Source organism: Coffea arabica, chromosome 4e, assembly GCF_036785885.1.
Source record: "Coffea arabica cultivar ET-39 chromosome 4e, Coffea Arabica ET-39 HiFi, whole genome shotgun sequence".
Lineage (NCBI taxonomy): Eukaryota > Viridiplantae > Streptophyta > Magnoliopsida > Gentianales > Rubiaceae > Coffea > Coffea arabica.
The window spans coordinates 47,808,445-47,834,630 of NC_092317.1; the positions used below are offsets into that span (position 1 = coordinate 47,808,445).

Here is a 26,186-nt window from a genome sequence, read left to right on the forward strand (position 1 = left end):
GACTTTTTATCATTGAATTTCATCAATTTGAATGATTTCTGGCCACATTCCACATCAGTCCAAAGCACAAAGAATTTATTTGGGTGTTTCTGAATGATAGGGGGTTCCATGATTGTTAACCAAACCACAAGGGAAATGATTGTTTTTTAATCTTTTTTTTTTTAAAAAAAATGGGCACCTAAATCATCCTATAATTTTGGAATTGAATTAAATGTACAAGTCCCATAATTTAAACAAAATCCTTACGTGTATATACCTTAATTAGGCTCATCAACGTGGTTGTATATATATGGCATTTGTGCTTGATGTTTTATGTGTTTTTAAGTGGAAAGAAAGAGCAAATTAATCTTACTTTTCTTTTTTAGCATTAATGTAGTCATCCGGGCGTCGAAGAACCTTGAAGTAATATAATATAGAAAATGGGGCATTTTCCCCATAAATGGAAGTCCCATACGGTCAGGAGGAAGCTTGGTGCCACGGGCGGAACATTACCAGAATCCGGCGTCCCAATAATTTTCTAACTAAACATTTACTTTGGACAATCAACTTAACAAACTTATTACATAGATATACCATATATTAGATGAATAAGTTTCAAACTTGTTACCAGTAGTTATTACACTATGATTTTGCTAGATCAACAGAAAATGTACCGAAAAAGAAAAAAGAAAGAAGAAGAAAAGGGCCTGCAAACGTGATGACTTCTTAAAAGTGTCTGATTAAGGCTGAAAACTCCAAACAAGATCATGAAGCACAAAATAGAACAGCGGCCTTCTTTTGCTTATGTTAATCTCAACCCCATCAATTGGTCTTGGATGCGGGAGATAACTCATTTCTGCATCAGCATTAACAAGTTCCCACCTGAAAATTTGTTCATAAGTATATGAGTATGACATAAGCATACATACAAAGTTACACTGTTGTGAGACTTTATTTTCTTAATAAATAATAATTTCTGGATTTTGAATTTATGTTTTTCTCTTTCTCCTTTGGAAAGAAAGAAAAGTTGGTGTTCTCAACAAAAAAAAAACAAAAGATTAATTTTTCGTACACATTCAGTGTATACACTGATGGATTTGGATGCACATTGGTTTATTTCAATTTAAATTTGAATACCAAATTTTATATATATAGCATGTATCTAAATTTGTTAATATTGTCACAAGTAGTGAATAAAAGATTTGACTCCAAAAAAAACAAAAGGTACAGTGACACTTAGAAATTTCACCTGTATCCTACAACTAGATGGTGGATAAAAATAGCAACCTGCATTCGAGCAAGCATATTTCCTGGACAAATCTTTGAACCCCCACCGAAGACCAAGAATGTCCCAGGCTTTGGTTGTTCCTGATCAAGGAAATATCTTACAGTTGATCAATGCATAACCCAAAATTCATCTTCTCAATACAGGTGCAAATAATATTTGTGCTTACGTTCCATCTATCTGGATTGAAACACAATGGATCTTCAAAATTTTTTGGATCTATATGAATGTATCGTAGCCAGCAGATTACTTTCCATCCTTTAGGTATTTTGTATCCTGTAAGAAAGAGTTTCAACAGTTTTTAAGTAGAGGAAGACGAGCTGCATCCCTCCTACATGCGCATCCTAAGTACTTCTATTCTGTATACTAAAAGAAATGGAGTGCTTTTACCTTTGTACTCAACATCCCTCTTAGCTGTCCTGAAAACAAATGCTGATACATTGGCTAGTCTTATTGTTTCTTCCACAACCTGCTTGTAAATATGAGTAAATTTAGGCAATGAAGCAATAATACACAAGAAAATGAATAGGAATACGTATGGTAACTATCTGCCTATGAATGCTTAGCCACATAATTGTTTATGTGGTATCAAACAAAAATAAAGTACCATGTCAAGTAACTGATGGTATATATAAATTTTGACTATATGATAAAGGGATAAGTTGGATCTATAAAATACGTTCCTACAAAACAAGATGCATCATCGCCACCAAGAAGGCACACGACTACTATATTACTGTAAATGTTTTTTTTCTTTCTTTTTTCTATTTGGTGTTGTTAAGGAACTAGCTAAGCACAAAAAAAAAAAAAAGAAGTTTGGGGGCAGTATTAAACCTTTAAAATTACTAATCATTCCCTTAATTGTAACACTTTTCAACAAAATTTACTCTTCTACATTAAAAAAAAAAATAGACCTACTTCTTAGCCTGTTACCTTAAGAGGACACCAAATAGACGAACCTTTAACAAATTAATAATAGTACTAGCATTTCCTAACTAATCTCCATCATATAATCTTGGTGCACATATACCTTGTTTGTGTACTGCAATTTCAGAATGTCATCACGTGTTATGAAATCACCATTTGTATCAACATTTATGTGCTCCTCCTACAATTGATTCGATTTAGAGTCATGAAAAAGGAAACATATATAAATGTAATCAAGAACAAGTAAAGAAGTTTATCTTTGGTTGTCATCTAGCTAGAGTTTGGAAGTTACTTATACCCGTAGCTTTTTGAGTACATTAGGGTACTTGGCGAGATAATACAAAATCCACATAATTGAAAGTGAAGTGGATTCGTAGCCAGCAATTATTAGGCCTACAATGTTATCAAGCACCTCTTCATCTTGTAATTGGTGACCATCGGCATCTTTTAGGTTCAAGAGTTGGTCCAACAAATCAAACTTAGCTCTTGCAGCATTGCCTTCAAACTTTCTCTTATTTATCTCCTTAGTCAAAATTGTCATGACTTTCTTCCGATACTGTGGAATGGCAAATGAGTCATTGGAATTCAAGTCTAGCTCATACAAGAATTGGAACTCTAGAAATTAAAAACCCCCCATAAAGGGAATTTACTCATTTTTGTACTATTTTAGCTTAAGAGCGAATTTGCTAGCCTGGAGGGCGTGGTGATAAGCAGTCCCTGGAATCTTAATTGGTTGACTTCTAACTCCTTTGATCATACCCGCAAATAGCTGATCAAGTGTATCCAAATGGGGTCCTGGCTCGAACCCGGAAAAGTACTTTCCAATATTTTCAAAAGTAACCTTTAAGGACAATGAAAAAAAATGAAAAATAAGGAAAATGATGGCCTAGAGAGATTTCATGAAAGTTGAAATTAGTATGATAACTTGCATCAAGAAAATTTTATATAGATCTAGATTTTTCATACATATATTAGTCTACCTTCTTAGCTTCTTGCAATGCTACAATTCTCCCTTTCTCTGACCATAGTTGAAGGGCTGCAACTATTCTTGGTTGGACCATAATGGCTATCTTGCGGAGAGCATTAGGTTGATTAATGGCCTTCACAACCAAGCCTCTAATCCTTGCATGTGATGATCCTTGAAGGAAAAGGAGAGAATTGTTGCCTATAATTTGAGTGGCAGGCCATCCCATGCCAAAGTTTGCATCCGATTGAAGGTTGAATTTGTTAGCTGATGGAGAGGATGCAATTATAGAGGGTGAGCCAAAGAGATGGCTTTTGTACAATCCTTCTCCATCACCATATCTGATTTAAATGGTTAATTCGGAAGCATCTTGTTAATTCTAATTAATTTTATTGTACAGCTGATGAAGTCAATTTGTAGCTTTTTTTTTTGGTGGAAAGCTTATTGTTTAACAATTTGTAACCAACAAGTCGAAATAGTGTGCTAGGCAGAAGAAATGTCAATTGACCTCGCACTTAATCGACAACTTGTGGATTTGACATGTGTCGCGCCCCACTTTTTTTGGAAAAAATAAAATAATTGTTTTTTTGTTGAATTTTATTATTTGGGAAAAATGAATTTTGTTGATAAAAACAAAAATGGGTCTAAATGGGACTTTTGAAAATGCGACGATTTGACCCAAGAAAAATAGTTCAAAAAGGGTTTTTATATGAAAAAATGGAGTCGCCACTTGGTATAGAGTTAGGGTGTACCAAGTCACCCAAAAAATGAAATTTTTAAAGAAAAAAAGTAAGAAAACCCTTTTTAAACGACTCCTAGTCCACGTAAAACAAAGAAAAAGGTTCGGGAGTCACATTTGACGAAGGGGAAGGCAAGGCTAAAAATCCAAGGCACCCCTTCGACCTAACCAAGGCTAGTTGCGTGATTTAACCCTTATTTTCCTATATTTTCTACCCAAAGTATGTATTGCAAATTGGATTTGACTAATGAATGAGAAATGCAACCCTAAATCTAAGAAATGTTTCTTATGAGGCTTTTGGTCCCATTCACACGAGTCGTGACGGCCAATAAGGAAAGTCCTCATAGAAAATCATGAATGATGCAAATGAGGACTCAAATGAGAGTGTAAGTGTGCAAAGTGTAGAAAAAAGTGCATGTGTGCAATTTGAAAGTGTTTGTGTGCAAATGAATAAAAATATAAATGCTCGTGTGCAAGTGAATGAAAATAGTAAATATATAAGAGTAAAATAGGTGCAATGTGTGAAGTGAAAAGTAAAGAAAGTGAATAAGGGTGTGAATATGACATGTGGATTTAAAATATATAATTAGTGAGGAAAATAGTGAGAAAATGATATGAAAATGCATGAACTTAGAGGAATGCATCAGGTCGGGTACGGGAATGACTTCTAGTTTTTGTGATTTTAATTTTCCCTTTGATTAGAAGGAAAAACTAGCGTGCTAAGGCTATTTCGAAGCCACACTCGCTCGTTTCCCTTACCCAAGGGGGTTTTCACGCAAATGAACCCTAACTAGCATGAGATGCAAGTCCTAATGTGAAGGGGAAGGGGTTTGAGGAACATGCCAAATGATAAACTAAAGAAAAATGCGTGATATGTGGTGATCATGCACTTAATGAAAAAGGAAAAAAAAAAAGAACCTATTGGGTCTAGCATTGGACTAGCCCTTTCTATGACATCCTACTATCATTAGATTAGTGAAAAAGATGAACCACAACTAGCGTTGGACTAGTGTGGTGACGTACATTCATCCATCACACTCATTCAGGTTATGAAAAGCGAGTAGACATGCCAAAACACTCATAAACATATAGCACATAACACTTAACATGCTCGACTAGATGCAAGGACCTAACAAAGCAAATTAACACATAGCAACTAAGCATGCAAGACAAATAAGACGATTAAAGCCCTAACTATTACATTTGCTAGCTAAAACAAAGGGGAAAGGGAAAATGGACCAAATTACTTGCTACGCCCTATCTATTACAAGCCAAGAGGTGTACACATACCCCATAAAGAACAACTTAAATAAAAGTAAAAATAAATGAAATAAATGCAAGGAATTAAGGAAAAGCAAGGAAAACGAAATAGACATGCATATTCACATAACACGTAGGAGCACGTAGGGTCAAATGAAGTGCAAATAAGGGATAGAATGTACCTCCCTTGAGTCGATGCTCTAATGAAGTGAAATTATTAAATTACCCTCCAAAATAATAAAAAGATCAAGGTACCACTTTAATTATCAAATAATCACATGAAACAACCATTAAACACAAAAGTGGAAATTAAGCATGAAACGAAAATTAACTATGGAATAGATCATGCACGTGCAAGCAAAACTCGGTCTTAAATAAAAGGTCTCAAGAATCTAAAGTGGAGTGCTAAATTGAAATGCTTACGATGGAATCCATCACAATCAAATGCAAAAATCACAAAAAGAGAAAAACTATCACAGAAATTATTTATTATGATTAAATAACAAAATTATCTAAGAAAAACTGAATCAAATGAAACCAAGACTATGAATTCTTCCAAGATTATTAAGCTTTCATGACATTGGGAATTATCCATTGAAATTTGTCCACAATTCACGTAAAAACATACCAAAGCGAATTATCATGTAAAAGGGATCCAATTGCAAACATTAATCAATCATGTGAGCCCAATTAGAACATTTAAGAACTTTAAAGGTTCAAGAATGATGAAAAAGTCAAGTCATGGTTCAGATTGCAAATACTTTAGGACTCAATTGCAAGAAATTAAAGCATAATTGGGTCATAGTGCAGCAAAGGGGAACTTAGGGGATCAAAGTGCAATTTTTGAAGTTATTCATGCAGACTCATGCAAACAACGTAGAAGCTCTTCTGCAATTTCTGCCGCAACTCTTGCATCTCCAAACCAGGCATGTTTCATACCAGAAAAATGCACAAAACCCATTGTTTGCCAAACCGACTCAGCTAATGGCTTAACAAACTAAAACTTAGATCAAAGAAGCAAGATCATCAAATGTTTTTCCCAGCTTTAACCTTAAACTCCTACATTCAGCATAAGGTTCAGAGGGAAAAGAGTGCAGAAATCGGGAACATATGCAAACATTTGAAGAAAGAAAGCTGCTGCAACTTCACGTAATCTCAGCAAACCAAATTTATGCCACGGCTTTGAAACAAATTCCAATCAAAACATGGCTGAACATGTCTAAATAATGCACTTGTTGGAAAAGTTTCATGCAGGTTTTCATTCAAAGCTACAAAACAAGCTTCTGCAAATCAAGAACCAACGCATGCTGCTGCCCTTTTGTTTCCAAAACTTCAGCAATTTTTAGCAGCAAATACATCCATTTCATCATACAAACAAGTTCACCAAACCAGAAATTATTGACCCAAATTAAAACATGAAATTTTGTTTGCAGGATTAAGATGACAAATCTGATTTTTGATCGACAGAGAAAAGGAAAGTGCAGCAAAGTTTTTCGGCAATTCTTATCCGCAAAGCTTTCCACAGCTCCTAAACACACTCAAATTCAATATGAACTAAAGCAACAAGACAACCACCTAATCATCTCACTTTGCAACACAAAACTTTAGGATTTGAAGCACAAAATTCAGGTAGAGAAAGCGTGCAGCACTGGATATAAAACTGCTGCAATTTCCTTGGTTTCTTGACCAAGCACAGAAAAATCAGCGTTATCCACTTCGTTAGAAGCCAAGTAATTTAAACGCCAAATCTAATCATTCTAATGAGGTTGAATACTGAATTTAAAACACAAACCAAAAGGCATGCACCTGCAACTTTCCTCCTATTTGGCCATGAGACAATGATGAAACCAGATTCATCAAAGTTCAAACCGTGAAACAAGGAGGAACCGTAACATTTTTAGCACATTCAAAAGGACAACTAGTTATGAAAAACTGCAGCAAAGATGCAAGAGAAAAGGCCCGTGGCAAACATGCTCAGGATACACCAATTAACAAACAAAACTGAAACTTGCACATAACAGGAACCTTAGTAACCAATCAAATGATCATTGCGGCAATAAAACAAACAGCTCCAATCTTGTTGCTGCAATTTTGTTCCAACTTCCAACACCAAATTCAGATCCAATCACATACCTTAACCAAGTTTTCTTGATATAACATCCGAACTTAGAACTAAACAAACAAAATTTTGACAATCGAACAAGCAAAGACATAGGAAGGAACTCAAAACGTAGAAATAATTGCTGCAACTAACCTTCACTTGACACATAAAGCTAACGATTTTTATGCCTTACCAACATAAATTTCTGTTATACTAGAATCACAAGCTGCAAAACAACATGCAAGCTCTCGGTTCCTCACTTTAGGTCCAACTCACATTTTTTTTATATATCAAAATTCCCTTCAGCCACAAATTATTAGTCACGGCTTAAAACCAACATGCAACCCGTATTCAGCTACATGCATGATCAAACAAACAGCTACCCATCAGATTTAATCCAAAACCAATTTCGGATGTCATAAAAAAAAACATCTAACCAGAATTTCATCCAATTCTCTCGGTTGACATGCATGCAACCAGTTTTCTGTTTCATTTTCTTTTCTTGTTTAATCCGAACTGATTACCCTCGCGTATAGCATAATCATTTAGTTTCCAGCTAGCTAAGCACATAACTAACTCAGATTATCATAAGTTGGTCAAATAAAGTTGCAAATTTCCAGCTTAAGCTCTCGGCAACCACAGTTCCTTCAACATCAGATTTTTCTGTGACTTAATCTAACATCTAACCACACAACCACCACATGCAAGCCCATAGTCAACACCTCCTACCCTTAACTAGTCAATTTAATTCCAGAAATTACCTCAGCTTGGAGTACACACACACGATTAGCAGCAGAAATTATTTTCCTCCCCTCGGCAGTCCAGAAAAATGCAGACCGCTAGCTCTCTCCCTCTCTCCCTTGCTCTGGCTTGCGGCTGGATGAGGGAAATCTGGTCTCAAGCTCTTCTCCAGCTCACGGATGGAAGACAGGCTAAATCGCAAGTCTCTCTCTTCCCTCTCTAGTTTACGGACCGAAAGAAAAGAATCAAGAAGCTCCGGCTCCCTCTTTCTCACTCTCGTCGATGATACCAAGGCAGGAAAATGGAAGTGAAGTGTTGTTGTTGTTTTTTTAGGTGTGATAGTGGATAGGGAATGGTTCGCAGTTGAGAGAGGTGGAGTCTTTAAGAGGAGAAGATCATCCGGCAGAAATGGAATTGTGATTTTTTGATTCTTTTTTTTTTTTTGTTTCTTTGTTTTTTTTTGTTTCTTTTAATTATTTAACAAAAATAATAGTAAAACTAAATAATAATAAAAACCACAATTTTAATTACAAACACATCGAAATAAACAAACTAAAAATAACAAAATTACCATTTTCGATCTTTTCTTTCATTTTTCATCATTTCTCATCATTTTTTTTTCTTTTCTTTTTTTTTTTTCAAAATAAATTAACAAAAATAAACCAAAATGCCAAAAAATTAAATTTGAACGTATTTTTGTGAACAATTTTCCTTTTTTTCTCTTTTTCCATGATTTTTCTACGTTAAAACTTAAAAATTAAAATAGAAACTAGAAACTAAAAAAACTAAAAGCAACCACGACAAATGAGAATAAAAAGTAAAAGAAATTACACCAAAAATTTGGTGTCTACAGTTTGCCCCTCTTTGTCTGAGTTTTGGAAAAACTTGAGACAAAGAAGTAGACACCAAATACTTACCTGCTTTATTCGGTGGCAAACGTCACGAACGGTGGACGTTTTAGAAATAAGGACTGACCCCTTTTGGCAAAACTTTTAAAATGGAATTGACTTAGACAGGAGATTTAAAGTGGGATTGACCCGAACGAAATTTAAAGACGGGACTGGCCCAAACAGGAACTTAAAGCGGGACTGACCCGAACAGGAATTTAAAAATTGGGACTGACTAGAGAAGGAAATTCAAATCATGGGACTGGCCCGAACAAGCTTTAATCGCGGGACTGACCCGAAAATGCTTTTGATCATGGGACTGACCCGAAAATGCTTTTGATCGTGGGACTGACTCGAATAAGCTTTTGATCATGGGACTGACCCGAAAAATGCTTTTGATCATGGGACTGACCCGAATATGCTTTTGATCGTGGGACTGACCCGAAAATACTTTTGATCGTGGGACTGACCCGAATAAACTTTTGATCGTGGGACTGACCCGAATAAGCTTTTGATCGTGGGACTGACCCGAATAAACTTTTGATCATGGGACTGACCCGAAAATGCTTTTGATCGTGGGACTGACCCGAAAAAGCTTTTGATCGTGGGACTGACCCGAAAATACTTTTGATCGTGGGACTGACCCGAATAAACTTTTGATCGTGGGACTGACCCGAATAAACTTTTGATCCTGGGACTGACCCGAAAATGCTTTTGATCGTGGGACTGACCCGAAAAAGCTTTTGATCGTGGGACTGACCCGAATAAGCTTTTGATCGTGGGACTGACCCGAAAATACTTTTGATCGTGGGACTGACCCGAATAAGCTTTTGATCATGGGACTGACCCGAAAATACTTCTGATCGTGGGACTGACCCGAAAAAGCTTTTGATCGTGGGACTGACCCGAAAATACTTTTGATCGTGAGACTGACCCGAATAAGCTTTTGATCGTGGGACTGACCCGAATAAGCTTTTGATCGTGGGACTGACCCGAATAAACTTTTGATCATGGGACTGACCCGAAAATGCTTTTGATCGTGGGACTGACCCGAAAAAGCTTTTGATCGTGGGACTGACCCGAATAAGCTTTTGATCGTGGGACTGACCCGAATAAGCTTTTGATCATGGGACTGACCCGAAAATGCTTTTGATCATAATGCTTTTGATCGTGGGACTGACCCGAATAAGCTTTTGATCATGGGACTGACCCGAAAATGCTTTTGATCGTGGGACTGACCCGAAAATGCTTTTGATCGTGGGACTGACCCGAAAATGCTTTTGATCGTGGGACTGACCCGAACAGGCTTTGAATCGCGGGACTGACCCGCGGCTAGTGGTGATGTAAAATGAAATGCGCACTAGTGGGACTGACTCACAGCTAGTGGCAGAGTAAAATAAAAAAATGCCTTGACAATCGGTCAGTGGGATTAAACCCGAGCCTGCCGTGATAAAATTTGTGTTGATTTTTGATTGATGATTTTTCTTTTTGCTTTTCTTTTTGACTTTTGAAAATCTTTCCAAAAAATTAATTTGCCCCAGTATGATGAATTTTTGCAATGTGAGTCCAGAGTTGATTCTGTATCGCTATGCTGTTGCATTTTTGATGGAATTTGCTTGCGACATTTTCAATCTGCCTTTGTTCACCGGAGGACCCTTTCCGGCACCGATTCCAGTGCGAGGTGTGATTACTTTCATCTGTGCATGCAGTTTTTCTACAAAAGAGAAAAGAAAACAAAGAAGTTGCCACCATCATTTGATCCGTTTTCCTTTGAGAATCGTGTAAACATGAGTCTTTCGATGCCTTTATCAACTTTTGTTGCGGCAGCCGATTGGGTTGGATTTTTCACCCTAAGACTTTTCCGATTTACAAACTGATCAGGTATGTGCTTTGCCATATTGTGAAGTCTGCGTAACTGACTTTGTTGAACCTTAACCCTTTTCAGGAGATGACTGAACCCAAGTATGCTTCGAATAAACCACGGGGATTGTTATTCACCAAAATTCAAAGATAAAGAATGAAGTGTGCAAGAAAATTCACATGTCATACAAGAATGCACACATAACCATTTGTGCTTAAATTCTACAAAAATACCATGAATGCAAGTAATTTGGAAAAATGAGCTTTGCAAAAGAATGTTTTACAAAATGACACAGTTTTGGCCAACAAATGTCATATTCAATTCTCTGGACATCTTTGTTCTGGAATTCAAAATTGACAGAAGTATGACAAAAATGAGGAGAAATCCAAATGGATCAAACCACCAGTTGTTCCTCCTTGTGCTTGCTCATGCGGAAATCCTACCTTGGCGCCCTTTCGGGTTTTCACCAAGATTGCCCCTACTCCTTTTCTTTTGTTTTGTTTTTGTTTTTGTTTTTCTCTTTTCCTTTTCTTTTCCTCCTTTTCTTTTGAGGTGCCCTTTCGGGTTTTCACCTAAAGACGCAAATGAAAGAGCTCAACCATGATCGACTCAGGAGTATGAGTTGAAGATTTCTGACATCAGTAAAATGCACTTCCCTTAGAAGTTTAAGTGAAGGCATTATAGACATCACTTGCCAATTGATTAGCGAAATTCCTAATAGAAATACAGCAAGTGACGAAAGTCATGACTTTTGGGCTTTTGTAATGAGGTCAGGTGGGGTGTTTTTCAAGAAAAGTTGAGGCTTGAAAGCAGGTTTGATGAAAGGTGTGAAATAACCTGAGATTGCATCATTTTGAAATTATCTCTAATTTTGAACGAAACCGAGGAAATTTGCCCCAGTTTGATTGGATTTTCTCTTTCTTTGCATTTTCTTCATTGCATTTTCCTCACTTTTTGCATTTTCCTTCAAAAACTAAATTTGCCCCAGTGTGGGGTTCTTTCTTTTCTCTTTTCCTCTTTTTCCTTTTTCCTTTTTTTTTCAAAATGAATTTGCCCCAGTATGGGGATTTTTCCTTTTCCCTCTCTGATAATCTCGTTTCAAAATGAATTTGCCCCAGTGTGGGGTTTGCAATTCTCAGGGGCTGCCAAACGAAAATTATTGTTCTGATAGCTCAAAAGGGATGACTAGGGATGAAATGTTTTGATTGGAAAGGAAGATGGCCTGACCTTTGCCTCGTCCCTTGCATGATTTCCAAAAGAAATTTGCATAATCAAAAATAAAACTTCTTACACATGTCTGAGTTGATAGGTTGAGAGACTGTTTGTTCGTCCATCTCTTCAAGGATAAGTGCTCCACTCGGTAGCACCTTTTTGAATGACAAATGGCCTTACCAGTTTAGGCCAAATTCGTCTTTGATTTCATCTTGCATTGGCAAATCTCGCTTTAACTCTTTGTCCTTCTTCTCTAAAGGACCGGTGGCGGACCTTTTTGTTATGAACACAGGCCATACGACATTCAACTGCTTTTCATCCATCAAAATCAATTGTCGGTGACGCTGCTTTAACCAATCAGCTTAGAACTTGGCAGAGGAGGGATTTCTTGATGAAAGGCTTTCTTAACGAAAAGATTTTCAATGAAGAGCTTTCTTAATGAAGGGATTTTTCAATGAAGGATTTTTAATGAAGGGATTTTTGGCCTTCTCAAAGAAGGGATTTTTCAACGAAAGGATTTTTGGCCTTCTCAAAGAAGGAATTTTTCAACGAAGGGATTTCTGACCTTCTCAAAGAAGGGATTTTTCAATGAAGGGATTTCTTAATGAAGGGATTTTTAGATGAATGGTATTATCGGAATCCAGAACAGTGATATTCAAAGGGTCAAATAATTTCATCTTTGGCCATTTAAAAGAATTAAAATTCAGGACAATAATCAAATAAACAAATTGTGCATTTAATGGAAAAACTAATCAAAGCGGAAACAAGACAAAAACTTAATTGCGAAAGATGTTTTCATGAAGCTATTCACATATGCAAGAAATGGTTTTTGTGAACTTTAGTAAATAACAACCCCTAGATTTACCGAAATTCCCTTCGAGAGGGAAGATACTCGCCCATCCAAATTGTGCAAAACTCCTTCAGGATTTTCAAATTTCGTCGTTGGAGGTGGATGCCTCGAAGGTGTCCTGGTGTTCAGGAAAAGGATTTGTACTTATGATCGGCCCTTGTTCACCTCTTTTCCTTAGCACTATTTCTCCTGCCTCGATCATGTCTTGGACTTTGTGCTTAAGTACCCTGCAATCGGCGGTTGAGTGGCCAGGTACTCCCGAATGATAGGCACAAATAGCATGTGGATTGTACCCAGCAGGCATGCCATGAAGGTAAGTTGGAGGGGGAATCACGCCTATTTTGTTGACAACCTTCAATTGCTCATACAATTGGTCCAAAGGCCTGCCTAGGTTGGTGAAGGTTCGGGTACGGCTTTGATTGTAGGTTTCAGTGGGTCGGGGATAGTTGTAGGTGGGTCTATTTGGTGGGGGAAATCTTTGGTGGTAAGGAGGCCGAGGACGAGCTTGTTGAAAGCTTGGTTGAGATATTTGGAAAGGGGTTGTAGGCGGGTTGGCATAATTTGGTCGAGGTCGAGGATGAGTGATATTGGTGTGGTAAACAGGATGAGGATTTGAGTAGTAGGAGTAAGGGTTTGAGTAGGTAGGGTATTGTCGAGGTCTGGGTCTTGGGACAGGGTTTTGATTCCAGGTGAAGGCAGTTTCCCCCTCTTTCTTTTTAAATTGCGGGTTCTTCTCACTAGTCCCCTGTCCTTGCAAAGCATCCAACTGGGATTTGAGGGCAGAGACATTAACAATCTTCCCAACTTTCACGAAGTCATCGTACTCCTCAAGTTTATTGACAATGGCGGCGAACGAGCATCCAGTCATGCGGAAAATTTCTTCAAAATACGGGGGATCATGTGCTTTAATGAAAGTGCGTATGATTTCGTCCTCAGTCATCGGTGGCTCGACTTTTGCAGCTATTTTCCTCCACCTCTTGGCATAAGTCTTGTGATCCTCGGAGGGTTTTCTTTTTGTTCCTTCCAACGTGGTTCGTGTCGGAGCCAACTCGCAGTTATACTCATATTGCCTTACAAAAGCATTGGACAAGTCAATCCAGGTTTTTACTTCTTCGGACTTCAAATTTGAGTACCAGTCGAGGGCATCCCCCTCCAAACTTTCCGGGAACAACCTTAGAGGCAGGTTCTCGTCGTCTACAGGCTTTCCCAACTTGTTAGCAAATAGTCGGAGGTGTGTCTTGGGATTACCCGTCCCATCGTACTTGTTAAATTTAGGGGTTTTGAACCCCTCGGGCAATTGCATATTGGGAAAGGGACAAAGCTCATCGTAGTCCAGGACTCCTTGCTTGTTCAACCCCTGACTCTTCCTCATAAACTCATCGAAACGATCAAGGCGTTTGAGTAGCTTTATATCAACGGGAGCAGAAGATTCCCCCATTTCTGCCTTGGTTTGAACAATATGGTCTGGTAGGAATGGCTCAGCAACAGGGTAATAAAAGGTATGTGGCTCAGGTGGTATATTTGAAGTGATTTGGGGTGGTGGACCTCGCGTGTGAGTAAGAAAAAATGAAGGATGAGGAGGGTAAGTGTATGGCAAATTTGTGGTGGGATAGGTGAAAGTTTCTTCGGGTGCAATAGGAAATGATGGAATAACAGTGGCATGGGCCGAAGGTAGGACAAACGGCTCTTGCTCAGGCTGTCTGGCGGGTACAGGTTCGGGTTGAACTCCGCTGCTAATTAGCTCATCATTCAACTTCCTTTGAGCGGCCATCTCAGACGCCATCTCTCCAAACTTGGTAAGCATCTCAGTCAACTGAATCCCCAAACTTGCAGTCTCGGGTTGAGCGGTAGTAGCAGACCTATCTGACTGTTCCGGTTGAGAACTCATGTTTACACGACTCCTCTGGGCTTGACTACGAGATCGCGTTATGATGGGGTTTCGACGAGAAGCTATATTTAAATATTACCTGAGAAATTTTGAAAAATTGCCTTTAAATTTAACCCTCGCTTAGTTATTCCAAGAAAATAAAGAAAAGGAAAAGAAAAAGACAAGAGTTTAGTAAATATCTAAAAAAAATCGGATGCATGTCCTACGGGGGAGCCCTTTTTGTGCCAAGGGTAGGCTTAGCATGAAAATGCAATCCTCTGAGGTAGGCACTATACCATACCTGATGGATCCGATCGACTGATCGTGTGAGGAATGATTTGAAAAATTTGGCCACTTGGAGTGAGAAGAGACATTTGCCCTAAAACATGAGGACGAAGTCGGAACGGATTGCTTGCTTTGATCTACACATAAAATGATTTGTGAAAGGGATTGCCATGTCTCGATTAATTTATTCAATGAACCCTAAAGGGGAAAAAGCGAGTCAAATGGATAAAATTGGTGATTTATTCAAAATCGACCGATTTACCTAAAAATAGGTAAGCTGGATAACATTGACGATTTATTCAAAATTGATCGAATAGATAGACTTGGTCAACTGAATTGAATGAAATTGATAATCTCTTCAAAATCAACTTGATTTCGCCCTAAAAATGGGTAAATTGGCCAAAGAGATGAAATGGAGTTAATGAAATCGGCCAAATCACCTTAAAAGGGTAAATTGGTCAAATGAATTAATGATTTATTCAAAAATCGACCGGATGACCCTAAAAAGGGTAAATTGGTCAAATGAATTGATTTATTCAAAAATTGACCGGATGACCCTAAAAAGGGTAAATTGGTCAAATGAATTGGATGAAATGAATTTATTCAAAAATGATTAGATTGAACTAAAATTGAATGAATTGACAAAAATGGATTGGATAAAATGGATGATTTGTTCAAAAATCGATTGAGTTCTCTACCCATTGGGTAGTTTCAAAAAATCATTACAATGCCTTAGTCTATGAGCCTCCTAAAATCAAGATTTGGCCTCCATTGATTTATCGTCTCAATAGTGAAGAATTATTTGGGTTTCTTCAAATTAATGTCCTTTACGCAAGGGATTTTTACCAATTTTGATAAAGTGGCCAAAAGGTGATTATTAGACGCTCATATTCCAAAGATCGCTCTATGAAAATGATCGGATCCTACCTTACCTTGTGCACTACCCTTTTGGATGATACAAAAAATGTAAACGTGCAAGTCTCCTTGGATTAAGTATCCGAGACATATGGTGGCTTATTCCTAAACACGGGATCCCCTAAATGGCATTCCCTTCCTAGGGTGGATGCGTGATGCCAGTTTATTAAAAGCAGTAAGATATGCAATTTGAAATGAGACATGACCTAAGGAACCCTTTGTTTGCCGGGGTAAGCCTAAAAATGACATGCCATTATTAATTTACGAATGAAATACACCGAAATTTCTAAACATGCAATAGCCTATCTATAAGGGTAGGTCCTAAAAGAGGATCATGTCCGACCTCTTATTTGCTAATGTTTGTGAATGCAATGGGGCACAAAACCAAGAAAAGTTAGCTCAGTCAGATAAATACATATAACACATTGTAGCAACGAAATCAACACAAGAAAATAAAGCAATAAAAAGGAAAAAGGGGTTGGACCCCTCCCCTCGTGAATGGTGTACCTAATAAGGTAAGGTCGACTCTACCCTAGGTAATTCTAAAATGGATGCATGAGGTTTGGGCTCACTAATGCATCTAGACTCGATAGGTCATAGGTCCCCGAGCCTTCAGACTTGGAAACCAAAGGTCATCACTCCCAAGGTTCCTTGTCGGTGGCTCGAGCGATTCCCCAGACGTTGCTACGCACACGTCGTGTTACGGCTACCCGTCTGGGCGAATCTAAAAGAATCCTCAACCTTCGACTAAAAACTAATAGGTCATCAACCTAAAGTTTAAAGCGGAAGATCGAGTGACCCCTCGGATCATGCTACGCACACGTCGTGATACGATCACATGTCCAAGTGGGTCGCCTAAAATCCTAATAGGGTGGAGTGGCGTGACAAGCCACTAAAAGAAAAATAAATGAAGGGTGAAAAAACTAAAGCGTATGCACGTATGCTAGTGCTCGTTTGGAGGGGAGGGATCAAGAACCAACGCGTGGCTCTAAGGGTGACACACACCCCCCCCAAAATGCAAATGCAAAGCGCGAGATAAAGCAAGTACAATCATACATCCCATCATCCAATCATACATACGTGAGTGAGGGAGTAGTTTGATATGCGCGTACGTGGCAAAAAGTCCTAGAAAGGGAAAATGCAATCCTAATATCCAAATGCTATACATAAAAAGGGTAGAAAAAAGGAAAAGAATGGCTAAATCAAATGTTTGGACCCACTTAGGAAGTCCCCAGTGGAGTCGCCAACTGTCGCGCCCCACTTTTTTTGGAAAAAATAAAATAATTGTTTTTTTGTTGAATTTTATTATTTGGGAAAAATGAATTTTGTTGATAAAAACAAAAATGGGTCTAAATGGGACTTTTGAAAATGCGACGATTTGACCCAAGAAAAATAGTTCAAAAAGGGTTTTTATATGAAAAAATGGAGTCGCCACTTGGTATAGAGTTAGGGTGTACCAAGTCACCCAAAAAATGAAATTTTTAAAGAAAAAAAGTAAGAAAACCCTTTTTAAACGACTCCTAGTCCACGTAAAACAAAGAAAAAGGTTCGGGAGTCACATTTGACGAAGGGGAAGGCAAGGCTAAAAATCCAAGGCACCCCTTCGACCTAACCAAGGCTAGTTGCGTGATTTAACCCTTATTTTCCTATATTTTCTACCCAAAGTATGTATTGCAAATTGGATTTGACTAATGAATGAGAAATGCAACCCTAAATCTAAGAAATGTTTCTTATGAGGCTTTTGGTCCCATTCACACGAGTCGTGACGGCCAATAAGGAAAGTCCTCATAGAAAATCATGAATGATGCAAATGAGGACTCAAATGAGAGTGTAAGTGTGCAAAGTGTAGAAAAAAGTGCATGTGTGCAATTTGAAAGTGTTTGTGTGCAAATGAATAAAAATATAAATGCTCGTGTGCAAGTGAATGAAAATAGTAAATATATAAGAGTAAAATAGGTGCAATGTGTGAAGTGAAAAGTAAAGAAAGTGAATAAGGGTGTGAATATGACATGTGGATTTAAAATATATAATTAGTGAGGAAAATAGTGAGAAAATGATATGAAAATGCATGAACTTAGAGGAATGCATCAGGTCGGGTACGGGAATGACTTCTAGTTTTTGTGATTTTAATTTTCCCTTTGATTAGAAGGAAAAACTAGCGTGCTAAGGCTATTTCGAAGCCACACTCGCTCGTTTCCCTTACCCAAGGGGGTTTTCACGCAAATGAACCCTAACTAGCATGAGATGCAAGTCCTAATGTGAAGGGGAAGGGGTTTGAGGAACATGCCAAATGATAAACTAAAGAAAAATGCGTGATATGTGGTGATCATGCACTTAATGAAAAAGGAAAAAAAAAAAGAACCTATTGGGTCTAGCATTGGACTAGCCCTTTCTATGACATCCTACTATCATTAGATTAGTGAAAAAGATGAACCACAACTAGCGTTGGACTAGTGTGGTGACGTACATTCATCCATCACACTCATTCAGGTTATGAAAAGCGAGTAGACATGCCAAAACACTCATAAACATATAGCACATAACACTTAGCATGCTCGACTAGATGCAAGGACCTAACAAAGCAAATTAACACATAGCAACTAAGCATGCAAGACAAATAAGACGATTAAAGCCCTAACTATTACATTTGCTAGCTAAAACAAAGGGGAAAGGGAAAATGGACCAAATTACTTGCTACGCCCTATCTATTACAAGCCAAGAGGTGTACACATACCCCATAAAGAACAACTTAAATAAAAGTAAAAATAAATGAAATAAATGCAAGGAATTAAGGAAAAGCAAGGAAAACGAAATAGACATGCATATTCACATAACACGTAGGAGCACGTAGGGTCAAATGAAGTGCAAATAAGGGATAGAATGTACCTCCCTTGAGTCGATGCTCTAATGAAGTGAAATTATTAAATTACCCTCCAAAATAATAAAAAGATCAAGGTACCACTTTAATTATCAAATAATCACATGAAACAACCATTAAACACAAAAGTGGAAATTAAGCATGAAACGAAAATTAACTATGGAATAGATCATGCACGTGCAAGCAAAACTCGGTCTTAAATAAAAGGTCTCAAGAATCTAAAGTGGAGTGCTAAATTGAAATGCTTACGATGGAATCCATCACAATCAAATGCAAAAATCACAAAAAGAGAAAAACTATCACAGAAATTATTTATTATGATTAAATAACAAAATTATCTAAGAAAAACTGAATCAAATGAAACCAAGACTATGAATTCTTCCAAGATTATTAAGCTTTCATGACATTGGGAATTATCCATTGAAATTTGTCCACAATTCACGTAAAAACATACCAAAGCGAATTATCATGTAAAAGGGATCCAATTGCAAACATTAATCAATCATGTGAGCCCAATTAGAACATTTAAGAACTTTAAAGGTTCAAGAATGATGAAAAAGTCAAGTCATGGTTCAGATTGCAAATACTTTAGGACTCAATTGCAAGAAATTAAAGCATAATTGGGTCATAGTGCAGCAAAGGGGAACTTAGGGGATCAAAGTGCAATTTTTGAAGTTATTCATGCAGACTCATGCAAACAACGTAGAAGCTCTTCTGCAATTTCTGCCGCAACTCTTGCATCTCCAAACCAGGCATGTTTCATACCAGAAAAATGCACAAAACCCATTGTTTGCCAAACCGACTCAGCTAATGGCTTAACAAACTAAAACTTAGATCAAAGAAGCAAGATCATCAAATGTTTTTCCCAGCTTTAACCTTAAACTCCTACATTCAGCATAAGGTTCAGAGGGAAAAGAGTGCAGAAATCGGGAACATATGCAAACATTTGAAGAAAGAAAGCTGCTGCAACTTCACGTAATCTCAGCAAACCAAATTTATGCCACGGCTTTGAAACAAATTCCAATCAAAACATGGCTGAACATGTCTAAATAATGCACTTGTTGGAAAAGTTTCATGCAGGTTTTCATTCAAAGCTACAAAACAAGCTTCTGCAAATCAAGAACCAACGCATGCTGCTGCCCTTTTGTTTCCAAAACTTCAGCAATTTTTAGCAGCAAATACATCCATTTCATCATACAAACAAGTTCACCAAACCAGAAATTATTGACCCAAATTAAAACATGAAATTTTGTTTGCAGGATTAAGATGACAAATCTGATTTTTGATCGACAGAGAAAAGGAAAGTGCAGCAAAGTTTTTCGGCAATTCTTATCCGCAAAGCTTTCCACAGCTCCTAAACACACTCAAATTCAATATGAACTAAAGCAACAAGACAACCACCTAATCATCTCACTTTGCAACACAAAACTTTAGGATTTGAAGCACAAAATTCAGGTAGAGAAAGCGTGCAGCACTGGATATAAAACTGCTGCAATTTCCTTGGTTTCTTGACCAAGCACAGAAAAATCAGCGTTATCCACTTCGTTAGAAGCCAAGTAATTTAAACGCCAAATCTAATCATTCTAATGAGGTTGAATACTGAATTTAAAACACAAACCAAAAGGCATGCACCTGCAACTTTCCTCCTATTTGGCCATGAGACAATGATGAAACCAGATTCATCAAAGTTCAAACCGTGAAACAAGGAGGAACCGTAACATTTTTAGCACATTCAAAAGGACAACTAGTTATGAAAAACTGCAGCAAAGATGCAAGAGAAAAGGCCCGTGGCAAACATGCTCAGGATACACCAATTAACAAACAAAACTGAAACTTGCACATAACAGGAACCTTAGTAACCAATCAAATGATCATTGCGGCAATAAAACAAACAGCTCCAATCTTGTTGCTGCAATTTTGTTCCAACTTCCAACACCAAATTCAGATCCAATCACATACCTTAACCAAGTTTTCTTGATATAACATCCGAACTTAGAACTAAACAAACAAAATTTTGACAATCGAACAAGCAAAGACATAGGAAGGAACTCAAAACGTAGAAATAATTGCTGCAACTAACCTTCACTTGACACATAAAGCTAACGATTTTTATGCCTTACCAACATAAATTTCTGTTATACTAGAATCACAAGCTGCAAAACAACATGCAAGCTCTCGGTTCCTCACTTTAGGTCCAACTCACATTTTTTTTATATATCAAAATTCCCTTCAGCCACAAATTATTAGTCACGGCTTAAAACCAACATGCAACCCGTATTCAGCTACATGCATGATCAAACAAACAGCTACCCATCAGATTTAATCCAAAACCAATTTCGGATGTCATAAAAAAAAACATCTAACCAGAATTTCATCCAATTCTCTCGGTTGACATGCATGCAACCAGTTTTCTGTTTCATTTTCTTTTCTTGTTTAATCCGAACTGATTACCCTCGCGTATAGCATAATCATTTAGTTTCCAGCTAGCTAAGCACATAACTAACTCAGATTATCATAAGTTGGTCAAATAAAGTTGCAAATTTCCAGCTTAAGCTCTCGGCAACCACAGTTCCTTCAACATCAGATTTTTCTGTGACTTAATCTAACATCTAACCACACAACCACCACATGCAAGCCCATAGTCAACACCTCCTACCCTTAACTAGTCAATTTAATTCCAGAAATTACCTCAGCTTGGAGTACACACACACGATTAGCAGCAGAAATTATTTTCCTCCCCTCGGCAGTCCAGAAAAATGCAGACCGCTAGCTCTCTCCCTCTCTCCCTTGCTCTGGCTTGCGGCTGGATGAGGGAAATCTGGTCTCAAGCTCTTCTCCAGCTCACGGATGGAAGACAGGCTAAATCGCAAGTCTCTCTCTTCCCTCTCTAGTTTACGGACCGAAAGAAAAGAATCAAGAAGCTCCGGCTCCCTCTTTCTCACTCTCGTCGATGATACCAAGGCAGGAAAATGGAAGTGAAGTGTTGTTGTTGTTTTTTTAGGTGTGATAGTGGATAGGGAATGGTTCGCAGTTGAGAGAGGTGGAGTCTTTAAGAGGAGAAGATCATCCGGCAGAAATGGAATTGTGATTTTTTGATTCTTTTTTTTTTTTTTTTTGTTTCTTTGTTTTTTTTGTTTCTTTTAATTATTTAACAAAAATAATAGTAAAACTAAATAATAATAAAAACCACAATTTTAATTACAAACACATCGAAATAAACAAACTAAAAATAACAAAATTACCATTTTCGATCTTTTCTTTCATTTTTCATCATTTCTCATCATTTTTTTTTCTTTTCTTTTTTTTTTTTCAAAATAAATTAACAAAAATAAACCAAAATGCCAAAAAATTAAATTTGAACGTATTTTTGTGAACAATTTTCCTTTTTTTCTCTTTTTCCATGATTTTTCTACGTTAAAACTTAAAAATTAAAATAGAAACTAGAAACTAAAAAAACTAAAAGCAACCACGACAAATGAGAATAAAAAGTAAAAGAAATTACACCAAAAATTTGGTGTCTACAACATGAGCACACGGTGACAACATCAATTTCTCAAAACAGGTTAGGCAACATCAATTTTGACAAAATGAATATAGTTTGTTGGGAAAATGGCCAATTTAGTCCCTATACTTTTTTTTACTGTCAATTTAGTTTTTATATAATTTTTTTGACCAATTTAAACCCTATACTTATTTATCGGTTCCAATTGAGGATCTCCACGGCAGCGCCACCTTCTAATTGCGATTCAATGTCGAATTGAGCACTTATGCGGGGCATTTCTGGTACTTCACTGTTGGGGCTCCTGTTGGGGCTACTTCCCAGCAAGAAGATTTCATGGTTGCAGAAATTATGGGGTAATTTTTACTTATTTTAAAAACATTTAATTAACAAAAATGGTGAAACTTCAAAAGCAAATCATTTCAAACTACCAATGGAGCGGACAATAAACTATTTGCAAGTTAAAAAGAAATAGACAGTGCTTTTGAGTTCATATTTTATTCCGGGAGTTAAGCATATACTCGAATATTCTTTTAAAATTATGAGAATTTTTTTTAACACCTTTTTTTTATAAGCATTTTACTTTTCGTACATAGGGGAATAAGGATCTGTGGCTTTATTACATTGGCAACTATGCTTTAGTATGAGTGTTAAGTGCAGAGTTAATCATTAAGTGGCATGGGCTTCAGTGGAGAAAATTGTAGTAATATTCCAACAAAACCTGCATTGATGGTTGAAGCTTCTTTTTTGGCAAATGTTTTTGACGAGGACAATTGAACAAGTTCTTCTTCACCTCTCACTTCAGTTGTGTTGTTGTTGTTGTTGTACACTTGCTAATGGGGTACACTTTGTCGTGAATGGCAAGCAAATCATAAGATCTTTTTGGGTGGTTGGCGGCAACTGAAGTGAAGGGTGAAGGAAACTCTGATGACCAGTTGAAAGTGGTGGATGCAGAGCAAGGGGATGGAGATGAGCAAAACGACGGTGGCAGTGACAATGGGGAAGGTGACTTCCCGGATGGTGAAGAAGAGGTAGCCCCTGAAGATGGAGGCGGTTGTGGAAGCAATCCCAACAGCAGCAATGGCAACGCCAAGAAGGGCCCTGGAGGAGCTGGTGGTGCGGGAGACGAGAATGGGGAGGAAGAAGATGGAGAAGATGGTGATGGACACAATGACCATGATGATGACGAAAACCAGGATGATGATGATGATGACGAGGAGGAGGAGGATGATGATCGTGAGGATGAAGGAGATGAGGAAGAAGTGACAGAAGAGGACGCAAAAGACGAAGAGGGCCCCAACAGTGAAGTACCAGAAATGCCCCCGCATAAGTGCTCAATTAGACGTTGAATCGCAATTAGAAGGTGGCGCAGCCGCGAAGATCCTCAATTGGAACCGATAAATAAGTATAGGGTTTAAATTGGTCAAAAAAATTATATAAGGACTAAATTGACAGTAAAAAAAAGTATAGGGACTAAATTGGCCATTTTCCCTAGTTTGTTTAATCAATTCTCTTGTCACCAATAACTCAAATATATTTTTGGAGCATAAAATAATTATGATCTTCATCTATTCAAACGCTACAATTTATTCAATTCATTATTTCGGAACATGTTAGAGCATAATAATTAAATCCGGCCTGGTCCTCAGCCTGGTAACTAGATTGGTTCAAGGGTTTAATCACGAGTTAATTGGTTGAACTAGTGGGTCATAACATAATAAAATAATATAATTGTTAAGAAAATATAATTATTGAACTGGTGATTAAATCCATTAAGCTTCGGTGTTCACCAATTGAAGCGACGGGTTAATGACTTATCAATAGAAATCTTTATTATCCTCTCCAACTATCAATCCAACCAAGTTAAATAGCCAGTTCACCGGATTAGCTGCTTGAACTGCTTAGACAGACCGGGTTCAATAACTTTGTTTTAGAGTGGCATGACATTACCTTTACGGCTTTACCTGCCTATTTGTAGGCAAAATTACAGCAGTGGCTCCCATCAAATTTATAAGTTATCCTGTCCTAGTCCTTCACATTTATTGTTAATTTGATTAGAAATTTATGATTGTAGACAGTTTTCAAGCATGCTAAATGACATGTTGAGTGAAAATCTTTACCACAAAACACCATCAGCTAAACAAGTTGAGGGAAGTATGAATTTTTATGCGATTTGATTAGATTGCAATGTTGCAATTTCTGGTAAACTTTTAGCTCCCTCCATTACTTTTTCGAGTGAAAATCTTTGCCACAAAGCACCATCAGCTGATAAAGTTCAAGCATTAGGGATTTTTATGTGATTTGATTAGACTGCATATAAACTCTTCTTTTATACTGTATTAAGGGAAGGAACGTGTCATGACCTGAAAACTTAAGAAAAATGCTAATGTTTATGAAATGTTTTAAGAGAAATATGTTTTCTTGCAGAAAATAATCCTCCCATCAATACATGTCTACAACATTCACATTTCTAGGTTCAAAAATATTGAGGATAATTTTAAACCATGCTCTTCAATTAAAATGAAAATCAGAGATCCATCAAAATATTAGTTGTTAGCTATTATTCTAGCATTCGTTTCATATTCCAAATTTCATTTACACAACAATAATTTGATAGTGAGATTGATCCTTTTTAAGTTCAATTCATCAAAAGACACATAACTAACGTGTGGAGAACTTGCACCTGAGGAAGTAGACTTGCAATTGTCTACAAGATGTTGCAGAAATTGCTACAGCCAAATGCCATGAACTTGGGCCAATGGCCGCCATGTATGTAGCAATAAGTTGGGCAATTGTGCAACCGAAGTTACTAGTAATAAAATGGAACAAGAAAGGAATAAAACTCAAGCATGGAGAAAAACCTTACTTGTCTCTTTTATTGTTAATGAAGTCATCAGGCCGAAGGATAACCTTAAAATACCAAAGAAAATGAAGCATTTCTCCGAAAAATGGAATCCCCATGTGGCCAGGAGGAAGCTTCACCGTGGTTCTGCCTCCAAAACGCCAGAAAGTAACCGGCAGAGCAAATCGAAAATAATTCCACCACCACAACCCCCACCCTAGTAGTGTTATGATTCCCACCACATTTGCTATCCACATCCCTAAGGTTATTTCCATCTTTGTGAGTTGAGGCTCTAATAGTCTGTGTGATGTGGTACTCCCATGTGTCATATGACCAAGTTTAAATACACTTACTTGCGATGCAATCATTTGTATCTTATACCCAACATATTATTCTTTCAAGTAATATTACAAGAGGACAAACCTAAATTGTACTTATTTGGGGCTATGGTAGTTTGTGTGGTTGCCACAGCAACCATGTATGGCGTTGTCATTTTCACCAAAAGAAGTGGTGAGACTCAAAGCTGGTGAGCTCTCCAAGAGTGCCACTACCGTGGTTGAAAAATTGACAGCCACTCGTCCTGTTGTCCACATTGACAACAATTTGTCAATGTGGGCAATTCCTGGTTTATGTATGGCTAGGTAGTCTCAGTGTAATTAGAATTAGAAGCATGATTAGACTGATTCACTTTTACTTAAGTTTCATCTCCACTGGTTCACTTTTGCTTAAGTTTCATCTACTCTCGATCTATCTTCTTCAGTATGGTACAAAACAGGGCACAATTTGAAGTTTGTTAAGAAAATGCTAATTTTCTTATACTTTCTAACTAGTGCTTGAAATCTAGTATTTCAGATTTCTCACTGTTTGGAAAACTTGTTACCACCTACAAACATGAAATCATTCAGATTAGTTGTTCTAATCAGCAAAAACTGCCACATGATAGAAAGAAATTGACTCATTCACACCCATTGGTATAGATATTGTGCATTGTGCTGAAACTTGTCTGTGAGTTTCCTTCTTCCAAAGTAACAGGCCCATCTATTAAGTTCTTCCCTGTACAAAAGGTTGAAGGCAAATTGAAAGTCAGTGTCACA

General features: G+C 37.4%; 1 protein-coding gene across 1 annotated transcript; it reads right to left on the reverse strand.

The window, feature by feature from the left end:
* Window positions 1–719: 719 nt before the first annotated feature.
* Window positions 720–25,367, reverse strand: LOC113741121 (ent-kaurenoic acid oxidase 1-like). Its single transcript, XM_027268601.2, has 9 exons — window positions 25,117–25,367; window positions 3,172–3,496; window positions 2,883–3,032; window positions 2,490–2,747; window positions 2,295–2,372; window positions 1,655–1,733; window positions 1,434–1,540; window positions 1,229–1,347; window positions 720–861 (listed from the first exon to the last, which is right to left on the reverse strand). The coding sequence occupies exons 1-9, from the start codon at window positions 25,365–25,367 to the stop codon at window positions 720–722; spliced, it is 1,509 nt and encodes a 502-aa protein (XP_027124402.2).
* Between the last annotated feature and the right edge of the window lie 819 nt (window positions 25,368–26,186).

Excerpts from the sequence above, each read along its gene's own strand:
- LOC113741121 (XM_027268601.2), bottom strand. The coding sequence starts at position 25,367 with ATGGAAATAACCTTAGGGATGTGGATAGCAAATGTGGTGGGAATCATA. Across the intron at positions 2,373-2,489 it reads ATGTACTCAAAAAGCTACGG|GAGGAGCACATAAATGTTGA; the intron begins GTATAAGTAACT and ends AATCAATTGTAG. Across the intron at positions 1,541-1,654 it reads GAGGGATGTTGAGTACAAAG|GATACAAAATACCTAAAGGA; the intron begins GTAAAAGCACTC and ends TCTTTCTTACAG.